This window comes from Pogoniulus pusillus, chromosome 22, assembly GCF_015220805.1.
Source record: "Pogoniulus pusillus isolate bPogPus1 chromosome 22, bPogPus1.pri, whole genome shotgun sequence".
Lineage (NCBI taxonomy): Eukaryota > Metazoa > Chordata > Aves > Piciformes > Lybiidae > Pogoniulus > Pogoniulus pusillus.
Window position 1 is genome coordinate 12,123,901 of NC_087285.1, and position 24,520 is coordinate 12,148,420.

General features: G+C 38.2%; 1 protein-coding gene across 3 annotated transcripts in view; it reads left to right on the forward strand.

The window, feature by feature from the left end:
* GABRB2 (gamma-aminobutyric acid type A receptor subunit beta2) overlaps positions 1 to 24,520 on the forward strand; it is a 143,708-nt gene that overhangs the window by 43,654 nt on the left and 75,534 nt on the right. For all 3 annotated transcript variants that reach the window (XM_064161748.1, XM_064161750.1, XM_064161749.1), the window contains one exon: positions 2,733 to 2,953. In XM_064161748.1, coding sequence (XP_064017818.1) covers positions 2,733 to 2,953 — 221 coding nt within the window. The remainder of the gene's footprint in view (positions 1 to 2,732; positions 2,954 to 24,520) is intronic.

Sequence of the window (24,520 nt, forward strand, 5' to 3'; positions counted from 1 at the left end):
CATCCTGAGGGGGTGGAGAGGAGATTTCAGATCATTAAAATTGATCAGATTAGAATAGTTACCAGGGAAATATATTTGGCAGTAAAATAATTGGGAAACACTTATTTCTTGTTTACCTACTTGTAACTTTGCAGTTTTGTTCATTTTTGTGATACCCTACTAAAGCTGAGCAGCCTTCTGTGTTTGGACTGGGTGTACCTGTTTCCATTAGCAGATGCAGCTCTGGCCTGAAGGCTTAGCAAGTGACACTGATTAACCTTTAACCACTGCATACAGGAGGAAGACTGAAAGGACAGCATTACCAGTTTGAGTTTCAGTTGACAAATAGCAGAGGTGTCCCAGCCCTCAGATCATCTTTATTGCCCTCCTCTGGACTTGCTGCAACAGCTCTGCGTCCTTCATTTGATGAGTGGGTTGGAGTAGATGATTTCTAAAGTCCCCTCCATCCTCAGCTGTTCTATGATTCTGTGATTTCTCCCAGCTACAGTGAAAACTGAAGACATTTGGAAGCTTATGTATGTGAACACTTCTAGGGAAAGATGCATGAAAACTAAGGGTGTTTCCACCATGGAAATACAGGTCTCTGTGAAAATAAAACAATAAAAAACCCACAAAACCAAAACAAACCAATCAACCAACCAACCCTTTCCCTCCCCCAAAAAAAAAAACAACTAACCAAAACAAACCATAACCAAACAAAAAATAACCCAACAGTTTACACTGATTCATCTCAGCACACACTCCTCTGCAGCAGAGGGCAGGATCAGTGAGTCTCTAGGTGCTGTTGTTGTTGTTTAGAGAACTCTGCTGCAGTAGCCATAGTTGTCACAGGCCCTTCCTAATGCGTGGTTTTCAGGGGGGGCCATACACATTTTAAAGTGAGTAATTACATCAGCATACAAAATTTCATTAATAAAAGAACAGTGTATTTGTGGGTACTTAGATATTGGTAATAAAAGTTATATCTGATTTTTATTTCAATTTGCTATCAACATTGGCTTGAATTCACATCTCTTAACAGGAGACACTTAGCTGATGTGCATAGGTTAGAACCAGTTGCCCTAGATGCTCTAACATCAGTGGAGAGTGATGTGTCTTGAAGTTAAGTAGAATGAATCCCACCTCTCTGCGTATTAGTGGAGGAAATGTAGTGTCTGTTTTTTTATTTGTGGGAAATGTAACTTTTCTGTGTGCTGTTTTTGAGATAGTTTATGGAGTGTTTTGGGGTTTGATTTTTTTTTTTTTTAAAGTAAATTTCAGTGTTTTCTTAATAGGGTATTTTGGAAGCTTAGTCTGAGTCTGCAAAATAAGAAAATAGGGTATTTTGTGAGAGGTTCTATACAGTGCTCATATGTCAAATACATATCTTTTAAAAATATCTATGCTTGTAAAACAGCAGTGATAGTATTTCATCAGAAAGATTAATGTTTCTTTGCCAATGGTAATAAAAATGAGTTTTCAATAGCTGTGTTACCTTTCAAATGCAAAATAATGAGAACTGATATTACAATTTATGCAATAAAATGTTCACCACATTGATTTGTGGGATAATTAATTATTTGTTCATTAATAGTTAATTATTTGTTCTAAGTTAGGTGGCATTTCTTGTTTTCAGTGCCTCAGACTGATTCATAGACACAGACTTGCATGTTCTCACGTGGCTGTATCCTGTGGTTACTGACAATTACAGCAGGTTTTGCTGACTTTCTGTTGAAATCAATCTTTTGTAAGCTAACAGGTCTCACTATTTAATGAAGTCTATGTTAAGTGCAAAATCTAAATCAAAACAATATGAGGACAGATTATGATTTCTGTAGAACAAGCAAACCAAAATACTGGGTTTAGCATCTCCTTTCTTTCAGTATTCATATATGTTTTATAGCTCTTGACCCAGTGAGTTGTGATCAGATATACAGTGCAGATGTGCATTATATACAGAGGCTTTTAAATATGGGCTAATAGATAATGCATATTCTGCCTCTGTATAACAGGTCTTACAAAAATAGAAGTTTTGGAATTACCCTCTAAACCACTGAATGATCAAAACATCTCCTGCATATGACATCAAGGCAAACTGAGACTTGTAATACTGCAGATATTTACCCAGATGCTTAATTGTGCTCTCTGAATTGTTCCATTGAAGTAACCAGAGTTACTTCATCTGTAAAATTAAGTAGAAGACAAAGGTTCTGTAGCAGAGAAACCTCAGAGACTTCCCATTGATTTCAGTGCCCAGGGGAAAGTTAACAGACTTTGAAGAGATTTTAATTTATACAAGTGTTTGGGTGGTAACTGCAATTTCGGAGATAGAAGGTGTGATCTTGAGCTCTACCAAATACAGTGAGGACCATAAGATGAAATCCAGATTTGTGGGTGTTCCTGTTTCCAAGAACTCCCAGGCTCGCAAAGTGGTGCAGAAATCGAAGACTGTTCAATGATAAAACATTTTTTCCCCTTTTATTTTTAAGCATTGAGAAGAGAACTCTCAAGTCATTCATAAAGCCTAAATACTCCATCTTTTCCCTGTTCTCATTTCTATTATTAAGTATACACAAAATGTTCAGTACTGTAAAAATAAATAACTCTACTTATGGAAATTCTGAACAGAAATGTTTGCACTTAAGAACAGTTGCAATGAATAAATGTGTATTTGCATAGCTTTTTCTTTTTTTGCATATTTATGCAGTTTGTTTCAATGCAAACTTCTTTTTGTGTTATTTTTGTAATCACAGGACTATACCTTGACCATGTACTTTCAGCAAGCATGGAGGGATAAGAGGCTGTCATATAATGTAATACCTCTAAACCTTACTCTGGACAACAGAGTAGCTGATCAGCTGTGGGTTCCCGATACCTACTTTCTGAATGACAAGAAGTCCTTTGTACATGGTGTCACTGTGAAGAACAGAATGATCCGTTTGCATCCAGATGGGACAGTCCTTTATGGGCTCAGGTCAGTATGAACCATTTCTAGCTCTTCTGTCTTTTATTTTTAGCCCTTTAATCATGGCTTCAAATGACACTCTTCTTTTTATTGCTCTGTTCTATAGAAGTGATAATATTCCAGAAACAATTTCAACTCAAATATTCTAAGAATGGATAAAGATGTTTTTAACTTCTTTTTGTTTTCAGGAATATATAAACTTTGGAGATAACCTGCCATCTTTAGTATAGTTCAGAGAGTTTTATTAAGCACAGACAAGACTGGAAATACTGTTTTAAGTACCAATTCTGGATTAAAAGGCAGTTTTAGAACTGCTTCTTCAAGGGAATTGAAACAAATACAAAGTGAGGTTTAGAGCAAAAAAGGGGAGTGTATATGGAAGCTAGTTGGATAGTTTAACTGAGTGAATGTTTTTTGTTCAATATTAGATCAGTTTGTATGCTACCCAGATGAATCAGGTTTCTAATTTTCACTGAGATGAGGCATGACTCGAAATGTTCTTAAGTCTGATGTTGTCACTGTGTGTAAACATATGGAGAGTGGTGACTGGAGAGATCAACAGAAGAACGTCATTCACGAGGAGTTCTCAGAACAGAGAGGAAAATGTCTGTTTAGTGGTGGTGATGGAAAAAATTATTTCCAAAAAGAATATCTAAATACATTCCTGCAAAAGATGAGTGATAAAATAGAAAGAGAGCATTGACTGCTTTAGAGAAAGCAGAAAGTGCTACAGACTTTAAATTTAGAATGTCTCTCATTTTCACATGGAGAACCATATACAATAATAATTTTTAATAAGTTAGTTCTTGAAACCTTCATTAGTGTGTGTCTTTCATTTTCAGTGAGATTTGTAAGTTGTCTGACTGTAACTGTCAAGTCAAGAAGTACACACTTTTAATTTGATCGTTTTCTACCTAGCTGTAAAGGAAGTGACACAGTCTTTTATGTTTGGTTCTGTTACTTGAACGAACATGGACCATGAAGTTCATACCTCATTAGAATCATCTATTACAAGTCACTCATCTGAATATGCTTGGTTTTATTATTGCATTTAACGTGCAGGTGTTTCTAGAAACCCATACCATGAACTACTTGGATTAATGAGACAGCTGAGCAAGTAGAACTAATCTTGAGTTGCATTAATACATTTATCTTTAAAGGCTTTTGTATAGGACATGGACACTTATACTGGAACTCAGACATCTAAAACTAGGTCCTAAGGTTCCTAGGACTTTGAGCTTAACGTTTTTGGCATTTAACTTAAACGCTTCATTATCTTGGGTGAAATCTTTCCTCCTTTTCGTTAAGCATATATAGAAAATTGTTTTCAATATCTTTCTGTGATGTGATAAAATGATTTTAAAAATATTTTTATCCTCCAAGCTGTTCAATGGAATCAGATAAAACATTACTAGTGCTTTGATCCTTTATTTATCTGAGTTGTTTTTTCAATACTTCAAATCATAATATGGTATCCAAAAAGTTTTAGAATACTTCTGTATGTTGGTTTTGTTGTAGAACTTGCACACAGCACAAAGAAAAGGCGTTGAGGATTTTATTCTAGGACAAGAATTTCAGATCAGGAAAGAATTTGTAGTATTCCAGTATACCTAGCAATTTCATATTTATGATTATCAGTTCTTACATCCCTCTAAGACTCTGCTTGGCACATTTTAAAGCTATGTCTGCTGTGTACTCTGTTGTGAGATGACTGTGAATTGAGCTCTCATTCCTTTTGTGTGCCGAAATGAATTGTATGCTGAGGGCAAATGATTGTCAGCCTGTGCTGCCCCTGCCCATCCACTAAAGATTAGGGGCTGCAATTGTAGGTCTTGCTGCAACTATGTGCTGGAATAGCAAAAAGGGGAAAGACACTTCTTGGTTTTTTGGAGAGGCAGCATCTTCTCATGGCTGCGCAGCACAAAGAAAAACCTAATAGATGAGGACATGGCAAGGAAAGGTTGAGCTTTCGGCTGTAAGATATTCATGAAGTCCATTTTGTTTTCTAATGCAAGAGTGACTAAATAGCCTCCAGTCCTGGCAGTACTGTCAGATTAAAGTTACCAGCTATTATTAGAAGTCAACTAATTATTATTCTTACTTGAATGAAAATGGGGACTTAGCAATGCCAGTTTAATAATAAAAAATCTTCTTTTTCATTGTTCTACCCAATGCTCCACTAAAACCTCAGGGCAAGGGAGCAGGGAGAAGAGTTGAGGTTATTTGCTGCACTTAGAAAGATGCATTTCAGCGTTGATGTGTTAGATGCCTCACTATATAGTTTACCCTCTCTTCTGTAAATTCATGCACTCTGTCAAGAGTGTTGGAAGGCTATTGGTTCTTCCACAACAACAAAGATTAAGGTTTTTTTTCTTTCTAGCTTTTGTGACATTTAGGTTCAAGGCAAAAATAAAACACTTAAAGGCACAGTAGATAATGGGTTTGGATGAAATAGTTTGGTCTCTGTTATTTGCAAAAGTTTGTTTTAGAGAAGTCTTCTTTAGAGAAGTCTGTGCACGTGTGTGTTTGTAAAATATATATACACACACATATATATATACACACACATAAAATGTTACACTGTTTGGGTGAGAACTATTTTTAGCTTTATCTTTTCTTTTTCATTTTGTAATTTTTCTTACTGTCTGTCCTTTTCTGGACGTAGCCTGTTTCCAAGGAGGACTGCAGAGGGGATGGCTAAGGGCAAGAGACACACCTGAGTGTCAGCATAGCTTTGTCATAATCACAAAGTTATCCTCTAACCCTTCTTTTTACATAGCCTAATTATTAATAATCCATGGACAAATTTTTGTGATAAAATGTAGTAGATCCTTTCTCCTCCTCCTTAGACTCAGCTAATTAAATCTCACGAAGGAATTCTGGCTAAAATGTCTTTCAGACACTGGAGTGGATGGGGCATGTACACATGCTGGTGGCACAACAAAATTATGTGATTGGCCATAATTCAGCTTTTGACTTCACTGGACCATCTGGCAATCAGTGATATGATTCTTTCTGTCTTATAGCTTTACATAGCTTTAACTATCTATTTAATCTAAAATTAATTCAAAGTTAATGTGATTTAAAGTGTCCACAGTAGTGATAAATTTAATGCCTGCTTAGTATTTATTTCCACATATAATTAAAAAATCTTTACCCTATTATTGTTCTGAAAATCACAACTATCGTTGCTGGCATTATTTTCATTTAGCTTACTCTTCCACTGGCTTATTCTTACTTTGAGATGCACTCAACTGAGTTTTCTTTAACTAATGGTCTTTAATTTTCAACTCTTGCCTCCATGTAAATCTGTATTGTTTTATGCTCCTGTAGTTTAATTTCTGTTTTGGATAAAACAAGTGGTAATGGCTTAGAATCATCCATTGTTTTTTTAATAACAGATCCTATACATGGTGTGCATGCCAGCTTTTGATTAGGTTTAATACAGTGAAGGTAAATTTCAGGAAGGACTGGGAGGCAGTTTTGTAAGCACCTGGTTTATGCTTTCACAGAAGGGTAGGGGAAGAGAGTGGGAGAAGTGACTAATAATGAGTGTGGGCATCTATGTGGTGGTTATGTCCTCATAGGCTGCCCTGTTCACTGCTCCAGAGCATTGGTTAAGAGCATAACTGAATCATAACCAATTTTTTACAGACATATTGGTAATTTATAACATATTGGCAATTTATGACATAGTGGTTACTTTGAAGTTTAGAAAGATTTTTATTTTTGAGCTGCCAGCTATTGATATTTTGGGAAAATGCTTTATTTAATATTCTGTTTGGCAAGAAAAATTATTCTTTGCTGCCAAGACCAGGAGGCTGAGGGAAGACTTTATTGCTCTCTACAACTACCTTAAAGGAGGTTGGAGTGAGGTGGGGGTTGGTCTCTTCTCTGTAGTATCAAGTGATAGGAGTGGAAGTGGCCTCAGGTTGTGCCAGAGCAGATTGACATTGGATATTAGGAACAATTTCTTGACTGAAAGAGTGGTGAGGCATTGGAAAAGGCTGCCTAGGAAGATGGTGAAGTCACCATCCCTGAAGGCTGTCTTCTGGTTTATTCTGTGTAATTCTGGGGAAATTCACTCCTGATTTAGCAGCCTGTGGAAGTACTGTAATTTCTCAAAATTTTGTGTTCTGGCCCTGGAAGCAGAGTGATGAGCAGGACCCTCTTGTTTGCCCAGTTGGAATTGCGAGTTTCTTGTGTAACTTTCTCCCGGTTATCTTTTGGTACTCGCCTCTTCGATGGAAGAGAGCAGTTGGGTGTTGTGTGTCAGAATAAGGAGGAAATTAAGTTTATAATACAAGTATAGTTGAAGAAGTGACTGAAGACAAAAATGTTTCATGTGATTTTGTACCATTAACAGGCAGATTTTAGAGAAACTCTTGTATACACTTCTCACAGTCCTCCTAAGTGAACTCCCTGGCATTGTCATTGAGGACTGAGAATGATAAAGAGTATTGTAAGCCTTCGTATCTCATTTGTAGGCTGGTTTTATGCTTTCTGTAGCTGAAGCTTCAGGGCATTTTTTTGCTGAAAGGTAGAATCCATCCAGAACTTCTGATAGGGGCCACATCCTGTGAGGTGGTGACATTGCCATCCTTTTAGCCAGAAGGAAATAAAAGAGAATAATTTTGTTCAGAAATGAAGGACTTCTCCTATTTGAAAGCCCAACAGTTTTGCTTGCCAAGATTTATTTTATACATTGCTTGCCAATCACAAGTTTACAACTCAACCAGCAAAAATTCTTATTTCACTGATACAACCTAGTTTGAATATCCTTCTAATTATCAAACTTCCTCTATAGGAAAAGGACAGAAAGATCTGTTCTACCTTTTTGCTCAAAAACGTGTTTCCAGATGGTGGCCAGGTTTTGTTCAAAGACTTGTAATACTGTGCCATGCTAAGCAAAAGTTCTCTTAAAAATCGTAGACTCATTTGATTGGTGAGATCAAATCAACAATAAACCTGATGCTGCCAGGTCACCACTAAACCATGTCCCTAAGCACCTCAACTACAGGTCTTTTAAATCGCTCCCAGGGATGGTAACTCCACCATGTCCCTGTGCAGTCTATCTGAGTGCTTGACAACTCTTTTGATGAAGATATTCTTTCCTATTGTCTCCATCTCTCAGTCTGACCATTTCAGGAAAGCAAGAGGACCTGGATTTTTTTTCTTGTGTGTGTGTGAAAATGTTATTTTGGACACTGTTCCTGATCATGTAACTATCCTGGGGCAGGTGTTCTTGGTTCCATCACACTGATACCTCTCTTGGCTGTACTCCACTCAGACTGGGGTCTTGTCTAGCCTCAGGGGGCAGAGGAATTAACATTACAGAGTTACACTGCAATGACATAAAAAGCCCTGGAGTAAGATACTGTTCTATCACTCTAGTGTATCAGCTTGAGCACCAGCTTCCTCTCTCGGTAGCATCTCAAAGTAGTGTTTCCCTTTATATATATATTTTAAAAAAAAGGAGAAAGAAATTATATTAACATTGTTCTCATCTTCATGAGGGTGTTGCAAGTGTTGTGCCAGGGGCGCTGAATCATCAGTAAAAGCATAATGTGAATTTGAAGCCCCCAATATATGTAAGTACTGCAAAAAATGGAAAGTCGTTTGTCTGAGTAAGAACATGAGAATCTCCCTACTGTGAACAAGTGTTTTACATTATGTTACCTGGCAAAATTTTTGTGCTTATTCTCGTAGATGCAATTACTGCACCTCCACTTGCCAACACTTGCTGAAGCTAATTCACAGTCTGACATGCAGTTGTTTAGTTTTGCACATGAAATGAGCTGAATTGGATCTCTGTGGCCAAATTGCCAAAGCTGTTAGAGTATATGTACACATTTACAAGAACCCTTAGGTCTTACATGCAGGTGTTTAAAACAGGAACTTTTTGAAAGTGGGAAGAAATAAATACAAATGTAGTAAAAAAATATCTCAAATTGAAGTCTTACAGCTGTTGTGAAGACCTGCAAAACTTTGAATTACCCACACTGCACAATTACTTAAAATTTTGAATACAAAGCATCATCTGCATTAGTAAGGAGGCATTGCCACCCTGTTTCATTATTTGGAAATCCTAGGGCAGGACAAATCAATCACCAACTCTCGTCTTGCACAGTGAATATAGATCCAACATAAGGAAGGGAACTTGAATCTCAGCATGTTGCTGAAGTGAATTAATTGTTGTTTTAACTAAACAAGGTATCAGTGCTGGCAGAAGGTATGGGCCAGACTCTGTTTTCTCTACTCTTATGAGTAGTTTCATTGATGGTCCCAAGTAATTCAGCACAGAAATACTATTGCTGTTATTTCTAGTGGTATATAAATTGAAGACTTGGACTCTTTGTGACGTGAAACAAATTATACAGCTCCTCTGCCTCAGTTATGCCTTTTATTATATTCAAGTACTAAATCCTACCTACTCACAGGGGTGTTGTGGAGATTAATTAATAAGTTTTTGAAGTGCTTTGATCCCATCAAACAATATGTAAGTGCCAGGTCTTATTACGAAGAATTATAAAATGCCAGCCTGCATATGCACCTCGGGATAGATGTTTTATAGATACAAATCTGTTCTGTTTGCCTTATAATCACATTGTTGCCTTAGCATCACATTGTTCCACTTCCCCTGTATAGCAGCTCATTCACAAAATGAGTGAATTTTGGGAAAGATGCAGTTTTTTGAATGAAGAGGAGATCACTGTCATAAATATATTTTTAATTAAGGATTTGTAGATTAAAGATGCATTTTGCTGTAGGATTTAGAGCAGTATCATTTCAGAACACCTCCATCTGCAGCAGGAGGGAGGGTAGTTGGATTTTAAATACCTCCTCATCTGAAGGGAAACAAAGATATTTTTCTCCTTCAGTTCCTTTATTAGATCTTAAGTATGGGATGAGTATTCAGGAGAGTCTTTTGCTTTTATTTTATAGGAAGTGGCTGTTAAATCATTAGTATGTGAATAATTAATTCAATGAGACTTAATAAGGAAAAAAGCTTTAAGTCACAGGAATCCTTTCCATTAAAAGCCCTATTATCTGAGATTATTACATTGCAATGAACTGAAAACTGGTTTTATTGCCTAACAGACAGACTGAGGCATTGGCTCTGTATTAGCAAGAAAAGCTCTCATCAGCTATACAACCATGTAATAGTTTAAGTTGCTCCAAGGATATTGCACATTCCTAAAACAAATAGAGGTCATCAACCATTTAATCCTTAACTGAAATTTAAATAGTGACATAATTTAGAGTTACTGCAATCTGTCTTGTTTATCTTCTGTAATGTCTTTTATCACTTCATGTTAGTTGGTAATAGCGATCCTGACAATGAAAATTTTCATATCAGAAGGGCAAAACTAAAATCTCAGAATGCTGTAAAAAAAAAAAGTTTAGCTGATGATAAATGTGTGTGTAAACATATGATCTTAAATACATGAGATATATATGGCACACAAGTACAATGCATGAATGTATGTGTAAAGTTATATTTCCAGCTATTATATTTTTGGTCTCAAATTCTTCAAATCTGAGATGAATGTTGTAACTAGGCGCAGAGGCAGTGTCCTGTGTCAGCCTGCTCTTACAAGACCCCTCTACACAAACAGGAGGGAAAGTACCACCAAAAAAAAATCTGGGTTGAGATAAAGTGTTTTACTGGAAATAATAAAATGCCTTAGCCTGTTTACAGAAAGTGCAGCAAAATGCAGAAGCAGCAGAAAAGAAGGCAGCGATAGAATGCTTTCCCTCACCCAAGCATGCAGAACCCCACCCATCAGAAAAGCTCTACACTCCAAGACACAGGAAGCCTCACATGTTACAGGCTGCCCTTCAAGCCCCACGATGCTTAGAAAACCCTATTATTTTAATTTTGGAGCTGGTGTGACAGGCAACATGGGATTGAGTATCAGTAGCAGATTCAAGTCGAGCCATGACAGTTAGAGAGCCTTATGAGTGCGATTTTAAGGCCTTACATTTGTAGGGAAAATCATTGTTATGATGCTGTGCTTAGAACTGATCATATCTCTTTTATTTTCCTTGTTTCTGTGGATCACAAATAGTCACTTTCTAATTGTTCTTGTGGTTGCACAGATGTGCAAATCTTGCACTTTTATGAACATACTATAAGATATTGTTAGATACTATTTCTTCAATGAAAGGAGCATTCAGTATTTTTTTTATCCTAACAATTGTTGTAACTGCAGATGCAAGTATTTTGGCTTATTTTTCCTTCCAGTCAGACATCTGGGTTTAGTGGTTCTTTTTTCCCCAATGGCTTTCCTTCTTTTTTGAATGCACTTTCCATGAAGAGGCTAGCTAATTTGTTCACCCCCATAGTTTCATCATGTTTTATCATTGAGCATGGCTTTTCATCTGCAGAAAAACATTGCTAAGTTGTACTTGTGACTTGTCTTTAGGCTTTAATGCAGACATTTGTATTAGCCATTCAGTGAATAGGTTTTTTCTCCTATAAATCATGTATGAAAGAAGGCAATACTCCTTTTTCCTTTTTCCTTTTTCCTTTTTCCTTTTTCCTTTTTCCTTTTTCCTTTTTCCTTTTTCCTTTTTCCTTTTTCCTTTTTCCTTTTTCCTTTTTCCTTTTTCCTTTTTCCTTTTTCCTTTTTCCTTTTTCCTTTTTCCTTTTTCCTTTTTCCTTTTTCCTTTTTCCTTTTTCCTTTTTCCTTTTTCCTTTTTCCTTTTTCCTTTTTCCTTTTTCCTTTTTCCTTTTTCCTTTTTCCTTTTTCCTTTTTCCTTTTTCCTTTTTCCTTTTTCCCCTCTTTTTTTTTCCTTTTTGCCTCTTTTTTTTCCTTTTTGCCTCTTTTTTTTTTAAATTTTTTTTTCTTTCTGAACAGGCATCCCTAGAACCCACCCTGCTTTTGCTAGCCTGGAACAATGCAATTTGTGGAGAGAGAGAGAATGAAAATTTTGGGAAGCCATTCTTTTGTATTCACTTGAATGTGCCATCTGTATGAGCAGATGGGAAAAATGTCTCAGTGCCAGAGACTTCAAGATCAAATCATAAGGAAAGAACTATATGCAAACATGTTCCTGGTGCTCAAACAAAAAGGACAGTAGTGGTTACCTCAGTGATATGACCTGGAGACTGGTTCCTCCAAAACTGCTGTTTGTGTAGCAGAAGATGTTTCAGTGGGTTGTGACAAATAGTGGATAGATCCTCATGGCCTGTAGTCTGTAGACTCTCATTTCTGGGCAACTGCCAGAAAAAATCAGATGTTTGGATCCGTAAATTATTCTTACATATGAACTGTAAGTCCACATTCAGCATTTCACAGGTAGGGTTTACCAGAGCACATTACTCTTCTCAGCTTCTGAACTGAGACATCATGTTTTCTTCATCTTCATATGGCAGAGTACACCAGACTTGAGGATACTTCTTCATTAAAAAATGCCATAAATGCAGACTATTGAACAGCCACTGACACCTTGCAACAAGTTACAATTCCATCTGTACGATGGCTATTGCTGACAGTGAATATCAATTCACACATGCTCTGTAAGTAGAATCATATGATCATAAAGTCATTTAGGTTGGAAAAGAACTTCAAAATCAAGTCCAGCCATTAACTCAGCACTGTCAAGTCCATGACTATGTCCTGAAGCATCACATCTATACTTCTTTTAAATAACTCCAGTAATGGAGATTCCACCACTACTCTGGGTAGCCTTTTCCAGGACTTGACAGCTCGTTAGTTGAAGAATTATTTCCTGATAACCAACCTAAACCTCCCGTGGCACTACTTGAAACCATTTCTTCTTGTCCTGTCACTTGAGAGAAGAAGCTGACCCCAACCTCACCACAACCTCCTTTCAGGTAGCTTTAGAGAATGATGAGGTTACTCCTGAGCTTCATTTTCTTCAGGCTAAACACCCCCAGTTTCTTCAGCCCTCTTCACAAGACATGTTCTCCAGACCCTTTACCAGCTTCATTGCCCACCTCTGGACATACTCTTAGCACCCCAATATCCTTGTAGTGAGGGGCCCAAAACTGAACCCAATATTTGAAGTGCAGCTTCACCAGTGCTGAGTCCAGTGGGCCAATACCTTGCCTAGTCCTGGTGCAGGCCAGGGTGCTGTTGGCCTTCTTAACAGGGCAGTATAGCTGGTAAGGCATAGGAAGAAATATTCCCAACTAAATTCTGAATATGTCTGCTTATGGGAGAGAGCAACAAACCATTAAAGTACCATGGTCACAAGGCTTCTCACAGTCTGCTTCATAGATTGTTCTCACCAAAATGCAGCCAATGAAAACCGCCTAGAGCTTAGAAATTCCCTGAACATAGATGCCTACAGAATGTTTGTATGTGGTCAGTTGAGAAAGTAAATTATTCTTAGACCTCTCTGGTAAGCTCTATCCTTACAGTGTGTAGCATCATCTGTGCTTTCGCTTTTTCATCCTCTCTCTAAGATCTGCTCCATTTGGTTCTGACTCTGAAACGCAGTTATGTGACAGTCGGTGCAGAAGATGGGAGACAGGACAAAGGCAGGCACATGCTGAGTATTCATCCCTCCTTTTGTTTTTAATCAGACACGTTAGAGGCTTATTTCATAGTTACATCCCAGACTACGTTTTGTTCTCGGCAAACAACTGAGAATAAAGCACTGTGCCTCTTTAAACATTAGTCTGTGGGCTGTTTCTACAAGAAGAGGATCTTCAAAGTACATACAATTCTCATGTACAAATGCTACATTATGGTTATCCTAAAATGCCTTTGAGTATTGCTTCATAGTGTTAGTGTTGCTGGAGAAATCACATGTATGACAGAGAGGGGATGACCTCTCTTGCTCTTGGATTTTTAAAGAGAGAGTAGCTCTAAGAAAAATGTGCCATTAGTCATTTTCATGTAACTTTGCTATGCCTTCAAGGAAGGATTTGTAGATTCATAGAATGCTTCAGTTTGGAAGGGGCCTTAAAGATCACCTAGTTCCAACCCCCATTCCGTGTCGCTCAGGGCCTCATCCAGCCTGGCCTTGAACACCTCCAGGGAGGGGGCATCCATGATCTCCCTGGGTAACCTGTTCCAGTGTCTTACTACCCTCACTGTAAAGAATTTTTTTCCTAATATCCAGTGTAAATCTACCCTCTTCAAGCTTAAATCCATTCTGTCTTGTCCTATTACTACCAGCCCTTATAAAAAGTCTTTTCCTGGCTTTCTTGTAGGCCCCCTTCAGGTACCCCTTCTTTGCTCCGGTCTGAACAGCCCCCAACTCTCTTAGCCTGGCCCCACAGGAGAGGTGCTCTAGCCCTCTGATCATCTTCATGGCCCTCTTCTGAACCTGCTCCAGCAGCTCCACATCCCTCTTATGCTAAGGGCATCGAAACTGGAGACAGTACTCCACGTGGGGTCTCAAGAGGGCATAGCAAAGGGGTGGAATCACCTCTCTGGTGCTGCCGGTCACACTTGTTTGGATACAGCCCAAAACACAGTTGGCCTTCTGGGCTGCAAGGCACATTGATGGCTCATGTTGTTAGGGGGCTTTTTGAGAGTACACAAGGATTAGAAAGAGACCTTTGCTCCTCACAGGTGGTTCTGCAGGTGGCCACTGAGGCCACAGGCCTTTTTCCTGTCAATCAGCAGCAGTTTTGCATTTGTCAGGTTTCCTGTCATCATCTCCTTTCTGCTCCTCCTTCAACTGCACAGACCAAAAGAGTACAGAGCAATCACATCTCATGGCACTCTTGTTGTTTTGAACATTTGGCATGAATCACTTCCAAAACCATCTGAAAACGTGATGTGGTAAGAGATCTCAGAATCTGGTACTCTGGTGTTACATTTGGGGGTTTTGCTATGTTAATGTTTTGTTTCCAAGAGTGCTGAAGGTGTTTTTCATGTATTGAAGAAGACAATTTTCTTCTTCCATCTGTTCTATCAGGTCACATCTTGTCTGCTTCACCTTACTTAGTTTTCTTTAAGCTTCATACTTTCCTTTTATTTAAACACAATTCAATCTATGATCTGTGGGATTGCTAGGGAAATGTGCTGTGCCTTAGCCATAGAACTATTTAATAGTCAGACTGAATAAAGGCAGTGAGATTGTTGGCAGTGGGAAAAGCTGTCTGTTCCACAAAATTAAATATAAGAAAAAGGACATGGAGAGTAATATGTTTTTTAATATCAAGAATGAAAATAAATAGTTACCTCTGCTGTTCATCACAGCATTTGCAGAATCATATTAGTAACTTATGCAAAAGTATTGGTATTAGGCCAATTATGATGCAGTGGCTGAACTATGTCTTCAAGAGAATAAGAGTAACTGTGACTTGACCTTTTGAAAGAAAAATGTTTTGGTAAAGCCATTTTTCTCACTTAGATTTTTTTATTTAGTTAGGTTGTATTTGTTAGTACAGTAAGCAGCAAAAACAGCTTTCATTTTGCTTTGTTAAGTAATGGATCTGTAAATTATGTTCATCTTGTGCTGCATGTTACTGATGGCCAAGCTGATAGACCTGGAGAGTTTGCTGGGCCTCAGAAAATAGCCCTATTAGATTCTTGAATTTCTCACCCCTCCTAAAATGGAGAGGGAATGTGGCAAACTTAATATTGTGCCCATGGCAGAAACCTGGGAATATTTACAGAAATAAAGTATCTTTATTTTTGAGTTCCATTTCAGCTGAGAGAAATGAGAAGACACAAGTGAAAAGTTGTTTTCTTTGTAGTTCTTTGTTGTTCAGTAGTTACCATCCCTGGAAAACATTCTGCTCGAAGTCTTTTAAAGGACATTGGTATTTCAGGCCTAGTGTGACAAATAATCTTTTGTCCTCCATCCTGAAAGTGTGATAGCAGTTAAGAGAACAGGATGTCAGCTCAGCATCAGAGCATTTATCTGCTGAAAAAGTTGTACGGAACCCATTTTCTAGCCAGGAACTCATGAGAGTTTTTAGGTAAACGAGTGCCTCTTAGTGTTGGCAAAAACATTCCCCTTTCCCATCCAAGCATTACTGTTGTATTGTTTTCAGTGTTGAGTAGTAACAAAAATAAACTGTATAAGTAAGCTGAGATCTTTGAGTGGCAGTGTGAGAAGTTTTCCTTCTGATTTATTGTGTATTCCTAGCCTTGACAAAGCTCTCTGGTTTCCTTGTGTTTGCTCTGAAAACGTGTTATCCTCTTCCCTCCTGGCTTTGCTTGGCTACTCTTCCACCTCATCATTGTGTGCTCATGCAGGCTTTCTCTTCAGCGATTTCCTGATGCAAAGTCTGTGCAATCTCTAAATCTTTTGGAAAGGCAGTTGTGTTTTTGTGGTCAGCTTTTTGTTCAGTTACAGGCTTTGTTTATTCCCTGACTCATCATTTTCCTCCAAAATTTGTGATGTGCTCTAATTTCTTTCTCTCTTTATTGTAAAAATTGCTTGAATTGGTGGGGAGGGAAGAGGACTGCCTTAGATTAATAGCATAAGATTGTCAGTTTGTCTTGATGCCATGCTTCAGCTTACTAACTACTCCTTCAAAATGCATCATTTCCATCCAACTCCAGTGGGACCATTTTTAGAGTATTGTTTTGGAGCCCCTGTGGCAGCTTCAGTAAATGGTGAGTTTTAATTAGTTTGTCTAATGAAGATTAGGATCTCAGCTGATGACTACATAGTCATAAGTGACGATGCTTTTCCCTCCTACTCTCTTGCTGCTTAGAACTTACATTAATTGTGCAGATGGCAGTGGCTTAGCTATGTGATAGTTCGTTTTCCATCTCCTCCTCTCACGACATTTACACCATGCAAAGAGGATGTGTTGCCATCTCCTTATTTATGAAGACTTGTGATTCATCACCTGCCTTTTAAATCAAATACTAAGATTATATCTTGTTGCTAAGAAGCAGAATTTGTGTGTGCAGTTTATTCCTTTAAGCACACCTGTGCCAAGCTTTGCCTGAACCCTCCAAACAAATCACAGTCAGGAGCACAGAATTCTCATTTCTATTCCTACTGACAACATGTGAAGCTTGCACTGCCTGATCTATGTTGGTAACTGTAAGTCATTCCTTATGTTTCCAAAAGAGTCACATACTTCTCAGTCTGCAGTGTAGCCAAAAACTGAAGCCAAGATTTACAGGTATTTAAGTTTCATTGCAAACACTTTTCATATTACTGGAATTTATATGTAACAGATGGAAAGTAAAGTCTTTGCCTGTCTTTTTTTAATGATTTGTTTTTCCTTCTTAATGATACATTTATTTGCTCTTATGGTTTACAAAGAACAGCAGGAAAAATCATGATTTAGGCACAACTGATAGAATTCTCTAGAATTTCTTTCTTTGATGTCATCTGTCTATTATGACTATCTAGATTGTCTGCTATTGCTTGTTTTGCAGAACAGTGTTGCTATTTCTGCATTCAAACATGTTCTGGGTTTGTTCTTCACAACAGTCACTGCTTTTATAGCTAACTTATTCATAATTTAAAGGCTTACTTACCTTTTAGTATCACCTCTGGGTTCCTGATCATTATTTACAAATATTAGGGCAGTTTGGTTTTGTCTTCATGATTTATTTTGCTCTTCATTTGTTTAGGAAAGATCTTGCTGTGCAAGGGCAATAAAAGGAAGTTCAGGATTATTGTGTAAAAATTATTTTTTGCAGACCAAGAGAGCATTTCTTTACCTGTCAATGAGAGTTCTACCTCTGGTGTCTCCTAATCAAGTAGAGATATTGTCTGTGGCAATACAGGGACTAATACTTCTGAACTTGAAGCTGCTTACAAGAGGATAGGGCGAGGGGCGGGTAACAAGCTTTTAGCTCACAGAGAACGATGCTGAGAGAGAGGGAGGAGGATCTGGAGGACTGTGTTTGGCAGGTGTCAAGGTTCCTGAGACATAGACAGTCAGAAATGTGAATGTGGACATGACCTAAAAAGGAATAGAAATTATGTGAGAGGAACTTGTTTTTCTTACATAAAGAGTTGAGGGTTTGCATTCAGTAGTTTTCTGTTAGCTAACACAGAAGATGAAAGGCTTTACATAATACACAGTTTGCCCTCTGACTCGAGTGCTGGTGTTCTGAATTTAGGAGGCTTTCTACTATTCAAAGAGGAGAGAAGTTATTAAGACCTTGTTAACGCACTGCAGTCATAATTGAACTGGTTGGCTAGAAAATGCCTTTGAGGAAATGAAAAGCTGAGGCAGCTCCACTGCACCAGAAGCATACTTGCATGCTTTTGGAGGCATAACTTTGAGATTGTTTACTGTTAAAAATTCTGAAAAGTCAGGCAGATTTGAGCAAGCTGGTTATCACCTCCCTGTCTGTATCTCTATGAAATGTGGATTCCAGTTTACGCCGACTCCATCAAGCATTCTGAAGGCCTGCTTCCTTAGTGCCACTGCACCCGTTCTTGGGCTCAGGAGTGGGTGAGGATGTGTAAAGAGGACACAGCAGCCATGTGACTCATGGCTGTGCCTCTGGGATGGCTTTGTGCTAAACCTACTATGCAAATGATGCTTTCACCTTGTGGATTTCTGCCACTGTTTTCAGTCACCTCAAAATACCTGTGCATTTAATCAAGTAAATGCCTTCCTGATGCAGTGAATTTAATTTACTGAGTTTCAATATGCATTGCCCTATTGTTTATGTTTAAAAGACATCTAAATAAAACATGGGAGTAATTTTAGAAATGATTAAAAAAAACTAAAAGAAGTGCATTTTTCTACAGCAAAATGATCACTTCAAAAAAACTCCTGACTACAGGAAATGGCTCTAGGACAGGTCTGACATACCTTAGCTAAGCACTTATTTTCTTATCAAAGATATTTCCTTTGTTCAGGGTAGGACTGATATTTTTTCAGCTGACTCTTTATCCACTTCAACTGTGAACTAACCATAACTTGTTTCTTGGAGAAAAGAAGGTCTCATGTATAGACGAGGCACCATGAACAGTAACAGGATCATGTTTAATTAATCACATTATGTAAGTACCCAATAGGAAGAAATCCTTTGCATACAGTCTACATGTTGATTCAACTCTCACCTGCAGCATGAGTTGCTAAAATGCAGTTCTGGGTATACCAAATGCTGAAAGTGATACTCACTCTCTGTGTAAGTATATGGAAAGCAGAGACCTGATAAAACTCTGATTAGAATCAGTTGAACTCTTCTGATTTTCTCTTGAGTCTCAGGTCTTACGCTATCTGATAACAGCATTGTGTACAGAATTATCTCAGGCTGTTTGACAGATCAGAGTCAAGTATCTTCCAAATCTAATAGCTTATTGATCATAAATGCAAATAACTTTGATTGTAGAAACTGATGGCTCTTATTATCATTACAATGGAAGAGACTCTGTTTAGGTTACTGAAGTGTGTCTTAAATGAATACAAATTTCATTTATTGAAAAGCTTCTGCAGCAAAATACAGTAATTAGAAGGAAACTCCCTCTTTTTGTATTTTTTTCAGTGTATGGATTAGTAGCCCCTGCTCTAGTTACTGAGAAGCTTGGAAGGTATTATTTCAGAAACAGGAAAGGACCAAGTGAATATCACAAAGCAGATTCTCTGCAGCTTTTCTGTTTAGATTTCTAGTGCTCAGTGTTTCGTATAGCTCGTCAAGCTCTCTGTTCTTTATGCCAGTGCATGATGCAGCTAGTATGTCAGAAGGTTTTGGGGTGTTCCCTGTTTCTGATTGGAGCAAAGATATCAGTATCCTAAAATGAAGATGAGGAAGAAAATGGTTGTAACTGAACATGCCAACTCTGGCACAGGAGGAGACATAGCCCTTGGGAAATGGTATGGATTTCAGCAGGATAGCTGGAGTTAACTTAGATGCCTGCTAATTGTATTCATTAGGTTTGACTCATTTTTAAAGAAGAAAATTCTATATGCTTCTCTCAGAATCCAATAAACCCATAACTAAAGTTGAATTAGTCTGAAATGTAGATATTGATTTGGAAAAGTTAAAGGAGAAAATTACTTCCCATTTTCCAAATAATATTGCTGCTACTTTAATAACATATTAAAATAATAAGTGTATTTACTGTATAAAATGGACCAGATATGAAATGGAAAATTGACAGTTGAAGCCCCAGACAGTCAATGAGAAGATGAGGCCAGGCATGACACCTGGAATGTGATAGGAGGAAGCATGAAGTAATTTATTTTTACATTCTTAAAAGAAAAAAAAATGTACTGGTTTAGTTATCCTGACAGTAGACCTAGCTGTCAGGGGAGAGAAGAGGAAGAGAAGGATCAGAAATAGCTGCAAACCAGGTTTTCTCCACAGATGTCTACTTGCAGATTAGCCCGAGTAGGAAAATATATCAGTGTTTAAGAATAAAACGTGCAGAATAAACTATTTGTGCTTTCTCCAAGTCAGACTTACCTTGAAACGTTTATATGAGTAAGAAGGATTCTCTTCCTTCCCCAACTCCCCATTGTAACATTTTACATACAAAATAATCTGTATATCTTTTTCTGTCTTTCCCCCACTCCCTGTAGGAGCCCTAATGAAAGTCAATTGATGTTAACAGGAATCTGTCACTTGAAACCTGTATTGCTGTGAATTAAGCCTAAAAATATCTGCTAAATCTTTATTCATTGTCCTCAATTAAATACTGTTCACATGGGAATAGTCGTTCAGATGGGGTATGTAGCTATAGTGCAAACAGGTGATTTATTAACGACAGCTTAAACAGCCTCAAATCCGGCTGCTAATTGGGGTGGAGAAGCCTCACTGACACTTTGGACGTAGATGGCTCAGGTGAACCACGAAGTGTTGTAGCTTTATGTCCCCTGAGGTTAGTTCTTAGTGTGCATGTGTAGGATGCTTTGCATGTCTTTTTCCTCTATGCTTTATAAGCAGTACTGCAATACAAATAATGATTAACAAAACCTGGAATAAATTGTAGCCAGTTTTAAGCATACTGGTAGTGATCAAATTTGAAGTGATCAAATTCTCTTCCATAATTTAAAAATATTGTTCTGGAATGCAAACAATAAACAGTAGTGTATTTTTTTCATATGGAATCATAGAATCAAACCGGTTGGAAGAGACCTCCAAGATCATCCAGGCACTAAGTGCCTCATCCAGTCTTTTCTTGAACACCTCCAGGAACGGTGACTCCACCACCTCCCTGGGCAGCCCACTCCAATGGCAAATCACTCTCTCTGTGAAGAACTTCCTCCTAACATCCAGCCTAGACCTCCACTGGCACAACTTGAGGCTGTGTCCCCTTGTTCTGTTGCTGCTTGCCTGGCAGAAGAGACCAATCCCACCTGGCTACAGCCTCCCTTCAGGTAGTTGTAGACAGCAATGAGGTGACCCCTGATCCTTCTCTGCTGCAGGCTGCACACCCCCAGCTCCCTCAGCCTCTCCTCACAGGGCTGTGTTCCAGGCCTCTCACCAGCTTTGTCACCCTTCAAACCCACTATCTACATTTTTATTCTCCATCTTTATCACACAAGTTACCTTACTTAGTGCAGGATTTGATACCCTGTTTTGCATACACATATATCTGCTTAGGTAACTTGAGAGAGTAAATATTAGCACTAAAACATTAATTAATAAATAGTGTTTTTAATTTCATTTTTTTAATTATCAATGTCTTTTCTACATACAAAATGATATGATATACTTCATTACAACCAAAACAAAGTTTCAGTATCACTGAAACAAAACTAGGCAATTTAAAACCAATCACCAGTGTAGTTACTACTTCTTGTTTGTCCACCTGCATCTGGGGAGTGGTTTCTATAAAACATTAAAAGCAAGAGAGGTAGGTGGAAGAAGTTGATGTCTCTCAGGTGGGGAATAAAACAGCTATCTGTTACCAGAGATAGGGGGATCCATTTTGCAAGAGTACCTCAGGGCATGCAGAGCTCCTTACAGTTGCTGTAGGTAAGGCAATTGTTGTAGTGGGCTGAAATGGTCAGAATGAGCTCCCTTGTGGTGCAAGAGATCTTATTTTTGGGGTTTGCTCAGCATAATTGCTGACTCTGAGTATTTGGTGAATGGCAGTTTGCTTTTTAGACCTACTCAGGGAGTAAGGAATGGGAGAAAATCCTTTTTGCCATCAGTAAAAGCCAAACAGAAAAAAAGGATCTAAATTTGTTTAAGACTTGGTCAAGGACAGAGATGGCTACTTGCAAAGTGTATGTAAATGAGGCACTAGAAACGGTCTGGACAGTAGTGGTTATTGAAAGGCACCAGTGCTAGCACACAGAGCTGGAGATGCATATTTGTTCAGAGGATTTTTTCCCCTAACCTATTCTCTTTTGTAGTGAGCGGATCACCCATGGTTGGTTGTGCTAGTCACTTCAGTATGCTACTGGAAAAGTTTCTGAGGCATTTTGGGGAATGTCAGATTGTCTTTAGACAGTAGAAGAAAGGGAGGTGATCAAATGCTGTTTCCCCCACAGCTGTGAAATTCTGCTAGCGCGGAGCAAAGAACAAAAAGGATTGGTGTTAGTGAGCTTTCTTGCCTTTTTGTGTTAGAATTGGAAGCATACATTGCAGGTAAAAAAGCACAGAATGTAAATGGTCTAAGTGAAACCCTGCAGCCATATAGGCAGTGCAGCTATCCTTGTATTCCAGTGTGTGGATGGGAATTTCTAATCATAATTGTGTGAATAAGTAATGAGATGTGCCTGTTAGTCTACTAGGCTTTGCACAGCTTGCCTTGATTCTGACTGTTAACTCTCTCCCTTTTGATTGCATTTAAAGTGTGACTCCTGCTTGAGACAGGGGAGTGCATTTTACTTTTGTCTCAGAATTTTGAGAGAGTTAGAATTTTATGGGTTGCTGCTTTATTGTAAAGGTTCTTCAAAGAAACAATAATTTCAGGTCTGTGCTAGAGGGGTTTTACTGACTTTTCCCCACCTTTTTGGATTTGAGAGTAATTCTGCTTATGAAGAATCCACTTACATTTGTTATTTCTATTGACATTTCCCTGTGGAAATGAGGCTTCTTATTCTGACTCACAAAAGACAGAGGAATAGGGGCTTTGGGCTCTTATCTTGCTTCTTCTGTAAGAATTACTAAATAAGCTGCAATCATAAAACTGAATGTGCCTTTTCTACTGAAGATTGTTTTGACTTTCACATTAATTTTTAACTTGAATATAACTTCCTTTTTCCAGACTGATGAAAATGCCTTCCACTCAAATGTCTCCCTGAATAGACAAGTAATTGGTAATATTCTTGGTGGCGTTCTGTGACAAGAGAGAATTTTGTAGGATTAATTCTGGCACAGAAAGTATAGATTAAGAATGTAGTGAGGATGTGAATGCATTTTCTGTATGAACTCATCATCCTGAGCCCAATCTTTTCAATTAGCGGAAGGTGATGCTGGATGTTAGGAGGAAGTTCTTCACAGAGAGAGGGATTTGCCATTGGAAGGGGCTGCCCAGGGAGGTGGTGGAGTCACTCTCCCTGGAGGTGTTCAAGAAAAGCCTGGATGATGCACTTAGTGCCATGGTCTAGTTGGCTGGATAGGGCTGGGTGCTAGGTTGGACTGGATGAGCTTGAAGGTCTCTTCCAACTTAGTTGATTCTATAATTCAAAGGTGCAGAAACCACAGCTTGTGTGAACATCACTGACATCTGGTTTGAAGGTGGTTTCCATGAGGAGCTGTGTCAAGCATTTGCTGGAGGTTGGCTGCTGCAGACATTTCAGGGGTGGAGTGGAAAAGATTGCACAGTATTTTTTGAAGACCTGCATGATTTAACATAGGCTCCTGAAGGAAACAACAACGTTCTTCTAAAGAACTGCATGGTAGGGTTGGCAGTGCTGCTGTACTTGTTACTTTCTTAAGGCACAACAAAAGTAGTCTGTGGGCAAAGTTCATACTGTTTTACCTCTCATAATCTGTGCTTCCTTATTTCTGTGTTTTAGCAGCACTATTATCTGTACAATTTGTGCACTGAAGCAGTACATACTTTGTGCAGAAGATAGTCCCTTTTCCCCCTATCTCTTCAATTATCTAATTTATCATCCTGGCATAAAAAATGCTAATGCAGGGTACATTTACAGGACAACACATTCACTGGAACTAACCACCAGTTATTTTAGGCACTGAGAATTGATATAAAAAGCTACCAAGTCCTTGTGTCTCCATTGAAAGTTCTAGACCTCTTCCATATTTTTTAAGAGGGTCTGTTTTAAATATGACACCAGAATTGAAAGCTGGCTATTTTTAAAGGTAATACAATAATTTTTAATCTTCTTTGCACTCATGTGTATACAGTTGAATGAATAGAACATGGCCTGCCTCCCAAAAAAGATTGTGAGAAAGAAGATTTATATGTTCTGACATGTATTGACTTGTACAAATTTATTTTAGAAATGAATGAATAGCATACTTTTTTTTTTCCCCCTGTTAGGAGAAGACAGTTGGCTGAAAGATGTTTTCTGTATATTTTTTGACTTCCGTGATTGATTTGTATTTTACAGCCTGACTTGAGTGGTAGCAACATACATTTTCAAGAAAGAGAAGTTGAAATGATGCACTTTGTGTTTCAGCATTGATATTATCTCAGTGAAATAGATATGCAGCTCTCACAGGTGAAATAAGGACAATGCTTTGGAAAATATTTGGATGTACAACTTTCAGTTTTCTGGTGATGGTTGCA